The sequence below is a fragment of the Lissotriton helveticus genome, chromosome 9 (genome assembly GCF_964261635.1).
Source record: "Lissotriton helveticus chromosome 9, aLisHel1.1, whole genome shotgun sequence".
Taxonomy (NCBI): Eukaryota; Metazoa; Chordata; class Amphibia; order Caudata; family Salamandridae; genus Lissotriton; species Lissotriton helveticus.
The window spans coordinates 1,278,677,988-1,278,691,475 of NC_136070.1; the positions used below are offsets into that span (position 1 = coordinate 1,278,677,988).

Below are 13,488 nucleotides of genomic sequence, written 5' to 3' on the forward strand. Positions count from 1 at the left end.
TGTTGTGTGGCATGTTGTATGCGAGTTTGTAATGTGTGCATTCCCAGAGTTGTGAGTTGCCAGAATGTGGAGTGACGTGTGTTCATTTGGCACTTACCAACGAGCAATGCAGTCCCATAGGTGCCAGCCTCAAAGCGCTGGTTGATAATGGACTGTCAGAAGATGAAGGAATCATGCACACTGCCTGGGTAGTTGTCGACGACATAGGTGAAGAGTCCCAGGTGGTCCACTATAGCCCGCACAATGATGGAATGCGTGTGCTTCCTGTTGCGGTGTGTGTGTGCGGTTGCGGCAGGGGGCACGAAGAGTACATGCGTGCAGTCGATTGCCCCAACACGTGCGGGAATCAAGCTATGGCGTAGAAGCCATGCTGGGTCTCCAGCTGTTCCTGTGCAGTGTTAGGGAAGTGAAGATACTGGGGTACCAGGCTGATGATGGCATCCAAGACAGGTGTGGGGAACTTGGCTAGGGCTGGCTGTGAGACTCCTCCAACTCTGGCAGTTGTTGGTTGGAAGGTCCCAGAGATCAACCGGTGCAGCGCAGCCAGCAGCTTTGTCTGCGGAGGGATGTTGGTTGTCCGCTGTGTTGGTACCGTCAGCCTGTGGGCAATGATGGTCAGGATGCGAAGGATGGTTGTCCTTTTGAGCCTATAGTGGGCAATGACATCCTCTGGTGTTCAGTCTGTGAGGCTGGTGCGTTTTCTGAAGGTACGCTGTCTTTGTCTGTGCTGCCTCTGTGGTAGTCCGGGAGGGTGGGGGGAGTGGCGGGTCTATGGGTGGTGCGGTGGGTGTTGTGGCCCTCTTGGGTGTCCGAGCTGCATGATCAGTAGCTCCATGGCATCTATTGTTCTTCAGGTGTGGCTCTGGGCTGGGCACCCTTTTCTGGTGCAGGTTGTCGTCTGACTTAATACCAGGTAAGAGCAGGTGTTAAATCCCTGCTGCTAACGGGCCTTATTACATGTTTTGTGATCTTATCGCCGATCTGGCTGGTCGTTGAGAATGTTGGAAAGTGGTGTTGTCGCTGCTTTTTGCAATGGAATGCCTACTCTACATCTCATTAGCGTTAGTTGCCGGTGTCATCCGTGGCGATGTTTTTTGCGGCTGCTATAGCAGGGAAACTGATGATATCGGCTGTTGGCACCAGCTTGTGAATAGGGTGATACATTTATCGCCACTTTGGCTGCGATAAAGTAATGCTAACTCGGCAATAAGTCCTTGAGAATAGGCCCCATAGTGCATCGTGCTGCTTGTAGATAGTTCTTCGGAGCACCTGACCGGCTTTGCATAAGTCTTTTTTCTCCTCCTTCTGCCCCGCTCGTTCCCCTGGGTTGGTGCCAAACCTTCTCCAGTCCATAACCTGTGAGGATAAGAGATGCCCATCCTGCTTGTTTGTCTATCCTAGATAGACAGTGTGTATAGGTTTGGCATGGCAGCAAGGGGGGCTGTCCAGGGTTGGGCGCGTGGGAGGACTGTTGGAAGTCTCCTACATTGCCATGAGTTTGCTTCTGTGCCAGGTTTGACAACCCTCTGGCTTGGGAAGTGGATGCACTGGATTCACCCTGGCCTCAGGGGCTCCTAGGTGCATCTTCACTGTTCTTCATCCCTCAGAAGCTGCACAAGATTCAGAGGGAGCCAGTGATTGTGTTCCAGCCCTGCGGATGGCAGTGAAGGGGTTTCCATGGTTTGCACTTACAGGAGATCTCATTGTGGAGGCTCCGGGTGGGTCGATTAACTTTAAACTCACCTGCCTTGTCCAGCCTTCGCCTGTCCGACCTGACGTTGGGACTTTGAAGCCTGAACATTTTGGGCTGTGGCTGCAGGATCTTTCTGAAGGCCTAGGCAGTCGTTGAATCTGACCTCTAGGTGTTTCAACACCCACCAAGAGGTTTTCTTCATCTCCTGGCAGTTAGCTGCAGGAGTTCAGTTCCTTTCCAGGCCTAGGACCAGAGTACTGACTCTCTTGCTTGAGGGGGTCCCATACAGGCTGGGAGATGGTTATTTAAAGCAGACTTCTCTTAACTAGTCACTTGTAGATCTCCAACTACTTGTTAGTAGCTCTCCAGTGTACAACCCATCCTACTAAATTATGAATTTGTGCTTAGTCTAGTTAATATGTTCATATCAAAATTGAGTATTAAGAGATGAAAATGTATGTATTTTCAGAACGCATGGATTGATATTTTAGTGATAAAGCATGTGGCATAGAGGAGACGTATAAGAAACATCATGTGGTGTCAGTGGCACTGCAGCATTGCTCTTATGCACTACACCCATCGTGGCTTTCTACTTTGACACAGCCTTTTTACATTACTGCTGGCAGCCTTGCCTGGTACACTATGGTGATCACTGCTACTAATCTGGCATATACTTGGGCAACCTGGCCACAGCTGGGGGGTAACTTCTGATGTCCTGTGGTCTGTCCCACAACTGCTTTGTAAACTGGGTGGTGTACATCTCCTCCACACTTTACTCTCACGGTAGCGACGGTGAGTAGGCACAGGCTTCTCGAGGCGGTACCGTAGCGGGAAATAACTCAAAAGTAAACAGTCAACCAACAGATCCAATAACATGCTGTCCAGCCCGGTGCTTTTCTTGTAACATGAGAAGTACTTTAATACAACACGACATAATTCTACACACAGGAAAGGGGGTCAGTCTCAGCATTCGTAAGGCTCAAGCACCCACCTCATGGGTTGTAAATCAGAGGTACTAATGCTCAGCCTATTACAGAGACCCAGGACTGTGGCTGCATCTCCCACTGGTCTAATGGGACCTCTTACTGTTGAGACACTCAGGCAAAGAATCAGCTTGGTGTGAATACATTATTTGGTTGGGCAGGTGATTGCGCAATGCAGGGGACCGTAGGTCAGTTCAAACTGCATCTTGCCACAGAGTTTGTCGTGCCGCTCGGGCTGCATTGCAGGATGCAATTCCAGGGCAAGACAGAGGGCCAAATTTAGATCTCTGCAAAAGGGTTACTCCATCATAACTAAGGCTCACATTTTTCCATTTTTACTGATTTTTACAGATAATTACAGACAGAAAACTAAGTGTTTCCTGTCTGTATTTATTTTTGAAAGCGGAAAAATACAGAAAAGTGTGCTTCTTGTGGGTGACTCCATGCTGTTTTCGTGATTTCTAGGACAACACCTGAGCAGCTAGGCAGCATGGGAAGTTAAAAATAGGTTGAGATTTCCCTAAATGCAGGTGTATGGTAACATATATGTGTATTATAATGCTCATATTTACACTAAGGTGTAGTGTTTTGCTATATTTGGCTGCTTAATTTGCTAAAACACGACAGGCAGCAAAGTATGAGTGCAAAATAAAAATGGATAAATACCAATAAGATGGACGAAAAATGAAAATGGATAAATACAGAGGGTAATGCTAAAAAAAAAAAATACCATACAACCGGGAGCCCTAGTCATAACGGTGACAGATACCCCGGTCACCAAAATATAAATCCCATTATATCCTATGGGATTTATATTTCAGCGGACGGGATACCTGTCACTGTTGAGAGGGAGTAACCTGTCTGCCGATATCTAAATCAGGTTCAGTCTTTTGGACAAGGCTCTGTTTTAACAGTCTGTGCGGTGGGATGCTTAGCAATACTGTGCTCTTAGGGGTCACACAACAGAGACTCCATTAGTGGAAACAGGGCCGCAGGAGAAGCCCCTACTCTCAGGTCACGTTGGAGTTGTGGCACAGCAGGCCAGAAGGCAGTGGTCATCGTTTCCTTGGCAACTGTGGCCTGTGAGCCATCTTGGAAGCCCTGGGCTGCAGCGCAGCAAAGTCTCGAAGCACAGCTCCGCGGCAGCAGGCAGGTTATAGTGACATGGGATGTCTGGCAAGTGAAGATGTAGTGACACAATATGTCTGTATGTTTGTGCTAGTGGGCATGGTGTAGAACAGTGGTTCTTAACCTGTGGTCCAGGGACCCGTGGGGGTGGCGATGCCTAGTCAAGGAGTCTACGAATGCTTATACAATTCAATAATATTAACAGATTAATAAAGTGTGCATAAATAAAGAAGCATACTGTAAACTTTAAAAACCTTAAGTAAATGTGAAGGAATTGGCAACTGAATAATAACAATTAATTTACCGTCCTCAGAATGATTCATGGAACAGTGCAAGTGCATCGAACAGAATATAGTATGGATAATCGGCAGCCTCAGTTGAATTTAGAAAAGACCCAACCGTCCTGTTAAAAGGAATTCGTTTTTTGAATATTTGTAAATGAAATAAAATATTCAATTATTTGTATGTTTATTCGATGAATACTTGTTTTTGTATTGGTGTGCATTGTTGTGAGGTTCAAGCCATCCACATTGCTTAAGCCAAGGTCCCCAGCTTCTAGTAAAGACTCAGTGGGGCCCCCGGATTCCAATATTGATTCCGTGCTGCTCCCCAAATTCCAGTAATGATTAAGTGGTGGTCCACAGACGTCAAAAAGTAACGAACCATTGGTGTAGAATGTGGAGCGTGGTTGCTGTTAGAATGTGGGTGTCTGTGTGCTGGCGGAGCTCTGGGATTGGAGGAAGGAAGGAGCCCAACAGGACCTCTCAGGCTGTGACTTTAACCTAGGTGTCTCACTGCTGCATCAGGTTCTTTGCATGCAAAGCCTGGCGCAGCTGTGTTTTGTTGTTCTATTCTTGAATCGATTCGTTGTTTTTTGATCTGGAGAGTGAGTGGTATTGTGGAGAGGAAGGAGAAGCTGCCTTGCAGGTTTGCTGTGAATAAAACTGAATCAACCTGCGTTGCCTCCAGACCTCAATTGAACCTAACACAACACTAACCTGAAATATAGAACTTACCTCCTACCCAAAGGGCTCCAGACTCGCGTGAAATTCCATCCCTTCAATTCCACGGCTTCTCAGGTTACGCCTGTGATGCCAGATGATACGTTGGTACATACATTTGATATTACTCAACATACTTTGTTTCCTGAACCACGCAGAGAGGACGGGTGACCCCCTCTCAGCTTGAGTTTACACCGGGCACTGTCCCAAACACAAAGCTGCTTCTTCTGGGTGTTCCACACTCCAAGAACATAGTTGAATTTCCCCTCCTTGATAGTAAATGTAAATGAAAATCCAGTATTTGTAAAGCGCGAACAGTTACCCGGAGGCATCCGGGCGCTGGGGGCCGTCGGGAAGATTAAGCAAGCTATTGCCCAGAGTCACATGGTGCTGGGCTGACCTGCCGCTGGTGCCGGGGATTGAACCGTGGGCCCCAGATTCCAGCATCAGTCGCCCTGGCCGCGGCGCCACACCTCTTCCCCACAGCAAGGCAAGGCTACTCCTGCAGGGCCTTGCCTATCTGGGCAGGCAGACAGGTAAACCCACAGCTTTTCTAGCAATTTGCATAGACTTCAGGTGAGTAGACATCTCCTGAATTCTGTGCCACTGGCTGCAGTGCTATAACAAACTTTGTGGAAGGTGATGGCTCACTTAACAGGTAGTGAAAATGCTGGCTCCAAGCACAAGTTCCAAAAAACATGTGCACAATGAGGCTGAAGTCTCTGTGCCTGGCTGTCAACAGTCTTACTTTGGTAGAAATCAGGAGCAGGCCCTACCTAAAGTTCTCCAAATGGCAGTGCTCAGGCAGGACTAATCTGCAATCCCTCACGAAAAAGGTCTTTGTAGAATTTCCTAAGGTAGCCCTGTCTCCACTCTCCATCACTTCAGTTTCTGTCACAGGAATGACAGCACTGCACTTCTTCGGTCTGGGGAAGCTGTATTCGTCCTCCTTCTTGTACCGTGCCAAAACAGGGGTGATCTAAAAGGGATCCCACAGGCCCCAGCAATCAGACTCTCACAAAACACGGAGTCTTGTTACCATACGTGTATCGCAGATCACCATGCATCGGCGCACTTGACATGTACATAACATGCCAGCGGAGTGGTCTGGGTGTTACAACTCAGTGGAAAGTTGCATGCGTAGAGTTGTTAAGCCGCAAACCCTCTTAAACAGAAAAAAGTTATTCTCAGGACTTTGAATCGCCAAAGGTTGGTTCATTTAGTATACTGACTTCATTCACTGCTGTATGCCAACAACTCACGACGTGGGCGATGGTCCCATGTTGTTCCGGAGAGCAAGCTTTGTGTGCCCCGCTGGGTCAAAGAATAGTGTTTGGAACTTGGCTTTACCATAGACAGGCCGGAGCTTCAACACACACTGGATCAGTGTACCAGCTGGACCAGAAACAATTAGGTATACCAGTTTGACTTTCAGTTTGATCACTTAGGGCAGATATACACATTGTATACCATTCGAGGGACAGTCCCAGTGCATCGCCTATGTTTTGTTCAGAGAATAGGAGAGCAATGATGTCTTTTCTCCGATAGATATGTGTGCACAAACACACAGCATTACCCGGCAGCACCTGCAGGAACTTCCACACTGGGCTATGGTTGCAAAGGCCTGTTTCTTTGAAACATTGCCTGCTGTCACCTCTGCCTGTCATCTCACCGCTAGTATTAGGGAGGCGGCCAACTACAGCTGGAGGCACCCTTTGTATTCGGGTCCTTTTGGCAGACCTGAGCTCTGTTGACGAAACAAGGACCCTCCGCAGTGGGACCACAGACTGCGGACTCCACAGGAAGAAAAACATAATGCCAAGCGGGCGGGCGGCACCGCATCCCCACACCACGCAGAGGGGCGGTGTGAATAAAGTTAGTGTGAGTCTTTGAGTTCTGGTGGCAATGTCCCATCTCTGCTCTCTCTTGGCAAAACTCGATGGTGGGAAAGAAATATGAAGGTAACGCCGACTCATGTGGCGCTGTAGGGGTAGTAAACATCATAAAGGAGTCATATTGTGAAACACCCAGGGTTGGAGCTTACAATTTTACAACCTCTGATAAAAAAAGAAATGATCTTGCAGAGTTAATCAGTAGGTAGTAGCTTTCAAAACTTATCTTCCTACAAAAGTACGCATTAAGTTAAATGTTCACCCATCACATCCCAAATAAACAGTTAACTAGCTAACAAGGGGTCCAACAGATCTGGCTAATATCATCTAATTACCAGTCATCTATTTTTATCTGGCATTGGGCACTGGATCAACCAACAAAATAAGAAATCAATCTGGTACAACCCTTTGGTTTCACCCCACATAACTGAAAATTCCACAAAATCAAATTAGACTCTGGTTTGTGATGGGAAGTCTGAAAAGTCTTATCCCAGGACTACTGACATGGGTTGCAATGCCTTTTTAAAGGTGAACTGTGCGCTAAAGAAATTCTAATTAAGAATGACAATTAAACACAGTACGTGAATCTAAACAGATTCATGCTGCAGAGTTTACTGAATGGTACAGAGAGAATTATCTAGCACGAGGTGCATCCTAGCTAGAACAGTACCTGTCGCAGTGGAGGCAGGCGGGACCTTCAGTGCCCCGGTGCAACTGTCCACATAGCTCTCCCATGCTTCTCTGTTCGCCCTCCCTGTGCAGTTCGCAACGCCACAAATTCTTTACTGAGCCACTCACAATGTACTTACAGCAGCGCCCTGTCCACAAATACCAAAACACAATAATTCTCCTGCCTAGGAATCGATTGAGTGGAGAAAAGACCAAAGTAAAAACATTTTAACTTTATGTTTTTAACACCCATGGTATGAGATAAACACTCAGAGCTTCATTAGACACCCATAGTGCATTTCCCTCTACACAAATCATTTGTTGAGGAATACTCAAAAAGCAGGATGGCACACACACATTTTTCTTTGGAATATAAAACGATTCAAGCTGACACCATTGTAAACCCATTGCTTATTGGATTTTTAAGGAGATCAATTTTTATGTAGCTTCGGTTGACATATGATTAAAAAGATAGTGAGTGGAGTGAAAAATACAAGAGAGAGTGTGTGTGTGCGTATGCGCGCGCACGTGTGCATGCGCTATGCATCAACGTATCGTGAGCTTTACGCTTAACACCTGTATGTGAGCAAGGGCCATCTCCCCATCCGAACCACAAAGGTAAGGAAACCTTCAGTTAACTAATAGGAACTCCACCTTTTAAGTAGCGACTCTAAAGCACAACAGAAAGATTGCATTTTGGGAAGATGAAAATACTGGCAAGCACTGAAGTGAAAAAGATATGCAGGAGAAAACGTACAACAAGGCTAAAATATTGAGCATGTAATAAAAAATGAAACATCCATCACATGTTGAATTGTTCACTCTGGCTGCTGAATTCATTGTACAACCATGCATTAATATACAAAAAGAAATACTAGCAACACAGCAGCAGTGAATTCAGTTTAACTCTTTGCCTCAAACACAACTGTTCTGTTTTTCGTACACGCATAAATGACAAGCCGCTGAGCTTCTAGTGAAGATACACAGCAGAAGTGCTGTTAGGACCCCCTTATTTTTTTATGCAGGTAACAAACCAAGGGAGCCTTAGACTGTGACTTTCTTGTGAGCTTGTACAAAAGGAAACATTTCGTGGAACAAAATGCAGCTGAAATCACCATATTACAATGGGTGATACGCAGGCACTGCTTTGGGAAATTTGGGCAAAGTGCCACACCGCTCTTATAAGATGAAAGTTCCTCAGCTTTTTTTTGCACGATACTCCTCCGTGGTCAAGTCACATGAACTGCTGTGTTCTTTAAAATACAACGTTTTGTCATTTCTTGGATCTGTGCCTTTTCTTCAGGGCATGACATGCTATATCTACTGAGCAGCTGTTGACACTCCAGGTCCAAGGGTATATATCACGTTTGCTCTACAGCTGGAGACATTTTGGCTTTAAATTCAAAGCTGATTTTTCACACTATACTTGCAAGGAGTGATTGCTCTCCTGCTCACCTGTGCTGAGAGAGTTCTGCACAAACAAAGGAGCTAGGTTTCATTCCACGCAGGCCACGTCACGTGAAACTGCAAGAATAAGGTCCACGCACTGCCTCCTGTCCTGGGTTTGTACACTTGGCTTTGCTTGTCCTTCAGCAGCTCTTGGATCTGGAGGTGGGAGAGTGATGATGGTGCACACACAGTATCAGATGTCAGCACAGAGCTCCTCACAGATGAGAAGAGTTGCTCCCCAAAGGATGGCTCCCTCAGTTCAGAAGCTTCAGTCTTCCTGTCACTTTGTTCACCTCCTCTTCTTCTCCCATGATGGAAAGGACAGTATGCGACCCAGCGGCGATCTGGCATGGAGGGACGCACACGGACATTTATTTGAGCAGCACATTACAAATTTACATTAGCAGATATTTGTACCAATCACGTACAACTTGTACTAGCGACTAAACCTTGATTTGCAAATACTGCACAGACTATGGAACGATACGATACAGGAATTACACAGGCGTGCCAGAGGTGATCCTTCGACAGCCGACTTTGAAGGGCATGGCATCCCAGCCATCAAGCTATTCTGTGCAAAAAAGACTTACCTCTTCACCAGTTGCTAAACATAAGAATGTTGCTGTACTGATAATAAAGTAACTACAATAATTAATTCAAAAACTAAAACTAATTACATCACAAAAGGAAACCTAAAAGATAAAAAACCTAAAAATAATTCCATAATCAAGCGGTTTAATTTTTAACATCTCATGTACAGTGACATAAAGCTTGCATGAGAGCCAGTGCATATCATGCATTTCCTCCTGCTATTTGTATATTGTGATTTAGTATTTTTGCCATGTCGATCACTGCCTTTGCTTTTTATGGAAAACTGAGCGCAATTCATTGAATCTAGGCTGTGACGAAGGCCAGTTTTGGTTGAAACACGTTGCCATTAAAATCCTTTGAAACTAACATGCTGTGTGTGGGCTGCTTATTTTGTAAATCTGGAGTTCTCAAGTTTAGGTGGAAAGCAGCTCCTGTATAAAGAACCCTCTTTTTTTGCATAATTTACACGTCACTCTGAGCATGAAAGGGTTTTGTTTTTTACTTATACTGGGTGCGTCCTTGTGTCTGAACAAAGCTAAACCTCTCTGAAGAGCTCTAATGAGAGCGAAACGTGTCAGGGGTTACTTTTATTCATTTATGGTTGGCTTGGATGGTATTATACCAATCCGAAGCTGTAATACTGTGCCTGGAGTAAAAGGCTTTGGCCACTTTCCAGCTCGGCATGGATAGCACTGTGCCTATCCTATGCTTAAAGACTTTGCTGTAGAACTGGTAGAAGATTTTGTCCCTTTTCTTTCTCTGCGTGGATGGCACTGTGCTAATCCTATGCTTAAAGACTTTGATAGAAAAGCAGACTTTTGAAGTGAGCAGATCTAGAGTGTCGCTAGTGTTGAGGGTGCTCTAAACAGGAGCTGCTTTCCACCTAAACTTGAGACCTACCCAGAGTTCTATGCTTTCGGGAGATATATATATATATATATATATATATATATATTTTGTGTCCACGAGGTTGCCCTTGAGGATTCGCCACACAACCAGGGGTTGCTGCGCTCGACGCCCAGGAGGAAAAGTATCAGCATGCCTCCAAGCCTTTAGACTCTGCCATACGCGTTTCGAGCTGTAGAAAGCTTTTGTTCACTGGCTCAAATGAATGACGGAAACAGGTGAGTATGGAACAACTAATTTATTCAATTTGAAGTCCCGCCCAAATGGGCGTTTCGTAAGGCATTCTGGATAATATAGTCCGCTGGTATGCCTAATGACTCTGAACAAGTTCCTTTTTGCAAGTGCGCTGTATACGCATGCACTGTTAAAATGTAAAACCCGGTTGGGTAAAAGGCCTCGGCTGCACCGCTGATTGCTTCCCCAAATATACACTGTGGGCGTCGAGTGCAGTTAGTTGTTCCATACTCACCTGTTTCCGTCATTCATTTGAGCCAGTGAACAAGAGCTTTCTACAGCTCGAAACGCGTATGGCAGAGTCTAAAGGCTTGGAGGCATGCTGATACTTTTCCTCCTGGGCGTCGAGTGCAGCAACCCCTGTTTGTGTGGCGAATCCTCAAGGGCAACCTCGTGGACAGAATATATATAGATATGTATATATATATATATATATATATATATATATATATATATATATATATATATATATATATATATATATATATATATATATATATATATATATATATATATATATACACACAAATCCTATTAGTTTAGTAAAATTATTTGAACACTTAAACATTATTAATTTACAGTATACAGAAATAAATAGGTATATTTTCTCTACTGTTGTCAAGACAGAAGTGGGAATAGTAAATTCAACTCTTCTGAAGTCCACTGCTTTCCCTACTATTGATTTGACAGGAATGGGAGTAGTAAATCTAACTCAGCTGTAATTCAACACTTTCCCTACTCTTGCTAAGACTGGAGTGAGAATAGTAAATGTACCTCCTGCAAAGTCCAAAACATTTCCTACTGTAGCTTTAACTGGAGTGGCAATAGAATAGATAATATTCCTGGAGTCTAACACTTACCTAATATTGGTGAAATTGAACCCCTATTATAATTTGTTTCTTTTTTAGTTTTAATATTGTTTGTTTGTTTTTTTTTCTTCATTTTTTTTACTTCTATAGTGTGTAGTAACCTTCTCCTTTAGCCACTTGGACTTGTTTATAACGAGGACTGTTCTTCCTGCAATACTGTACTAATTGTCTGATCTCTTTGCTCATTTGTATTATTTGTATTATCGACTTACCTGATTGTCTATGCTTCCTCTTATTTGTACTATTTGTATTTCTGACTTACCTGCCTGACTATGCTCCCTCATGTACCTACCCTACCACTCACTTATTGTTATGCACTCTCCTGTACTTACCCCTTGCCTTTGTAAAGCGCTCTGATATCTGCAAAGATCTTGTTCGCGCTATATAAAACGTTCAAATAATAATACATATTCATTCATACATGTCCCAGCCGCTTGTTCTAGCAATACCCACTAATATCGGTTCCTAACCTGGCACTATGTCCACTCATGTCTTTGCCAACACCTATTCCACACCTTCCCCCAGCAATAGCCATTAATATTTGTTTTAAAAAACTACCCTCAGTAATATCCACTCATGTCTTTGCAAATGCTGCTGCTATCCAAGTAACACCGCTCATGCCTGTACCAACCCCTGGTACTCACACTAGCAAAACCCACTCATGTTTCAAACTGTTCCTCCCCAGAGTTACTCAGTCGTGTTGTTACTAAACATTGTCAGTCTACAGCAAAGCGTGTCTGGAAAGGCTAATCTATGCCAGATTTCCAGCACAACCCCTGACTTTGTACATGATTTCCATTTAAATTCACTGTACGTAAAATTTGTTTTATGTGGATATCCTGGAACGCCGGCATGGATCCGGTACTCCCAGACCTATGTTGGATTTCTCCATTACAACTGCAAGGATCTACCGCAACCCTTACAACAACAATGCTCACTCACTCTAGACCAATCCAGTCCCTTTCACACCGAAACCTATTCCTGGCTGCGTCTAACAAAATCATGTCAACAATGTCTGGATGCAAGCCTGCTCGATCCACTCCCAATACTTGTGTGTAACAAATCTTGTCCTTCCCACAGCAATACCAACTTACGGCTCTCTAAAACCATACCACCATTTAATTCGCACTCATGCCTGTGCTAAACGCTAATCTTCCTCCAGCACCTCCTACATATGCCTTCACCAGGCAACCCCTCATCCAAGGCAGCAGAGGCCAGAGGAGTGGGTGAGTGGAGAGTTAAAGATGTGCTCACCTGCGTTCTCCCAGCATCCTGGACAATATAACACGGCAGCGCCAGGCTCAAGGCGAGGGCGTGGAGCTCCAGTAGATGAGCGGTGCTGGATCCCTGAAGCACAACCTTCTTGGCACTTTAAAACAAAAACACAGCGGGTTAGCAACTGTACAGATCAATGCTTGCCTCCCATGATTACTTAAGGTAGTCACAAGACTGGCTATGCATTGAGTCCTGGTACAACGTATGGTAGGATGTGATTGGATTCTAACAAAGTAAACACCCTTCAAAATAAAAGGTGGTCTAACGAGTCGCAAAGCAGACTACCGCAGCTCTTCCTTCATTGAAGTTGTGATGTTAGAGGTCCCAGGAATGGGGGGTCTCCAGCTGGCTGCTAGATCCGAAAAGTCTGAGCATGCACAGATACAAAGAATGCGCCGCAATGTCGGCTCATAAGACTCCTCTGTTCCGTGTTACAGCCCTGTGGCAGTGAAGCCGAAGATTAGCTTTCCATGAGTAAGGTTTTTTCTCTGAATCCCAGCAACACATCTGTCTGAGTCAAGACACCTGTCAGGCAGCCATGGCTGTTCTTGCAAGCACAACGCGCCCAGCTATTCTAAGAAGTGTGGAATCTGGATCTGAATTATGAATTCAACATTCCTGAATATCAGAGAGACATGCAGCATAATGTCAAAAACAAAATTGTTATTTGCACTTGCACAATAGGAAAAAACAAGATTAATTTGAATAGAACTGTAGTTGAGCATACTAAAACAAATCACGCATAAGAATACTACAAAAATATCTGGGACATAGTAGTTTTTGAAAATGTTGTGGCGT

General features: G+C 44.7%; 1 protein-coding gene across 3 annotated transcripts in view; it reads right to left on the bottom strand.

The window, feature by feature from the left end:
- Positions 1-7,584: 7,584 nt before the first annotated feature.
- Positions 7,585-13,488, bottom strand: part of LOC144782482 (putative peptidyl-tRNA hydrolase 2) — an 88,101-nt gene continuing 82,197 nt past the window's right edge. For all 3 annotated transcript variants that reach the window (XM_078661868.1, XM_078661869.1, XM_078661867.1), the window contains exons 6-7: positions 12,670-12,784; positions 7,585-9,159 (exon numbers count right to left, since the gene is read on the bottom strand). In XM_078661868.1, the coding sequence (XP_078517994.1) occupies positions 9,070-9,159; positions 12,670-12,784 (205 nt within the window). In that variant the 3' untranslated portion in view covers positions 7,585-9,069. The remainder of the gene's footprint in view (positions 9,160-12,669; positions 12,785-13,488) is intronic.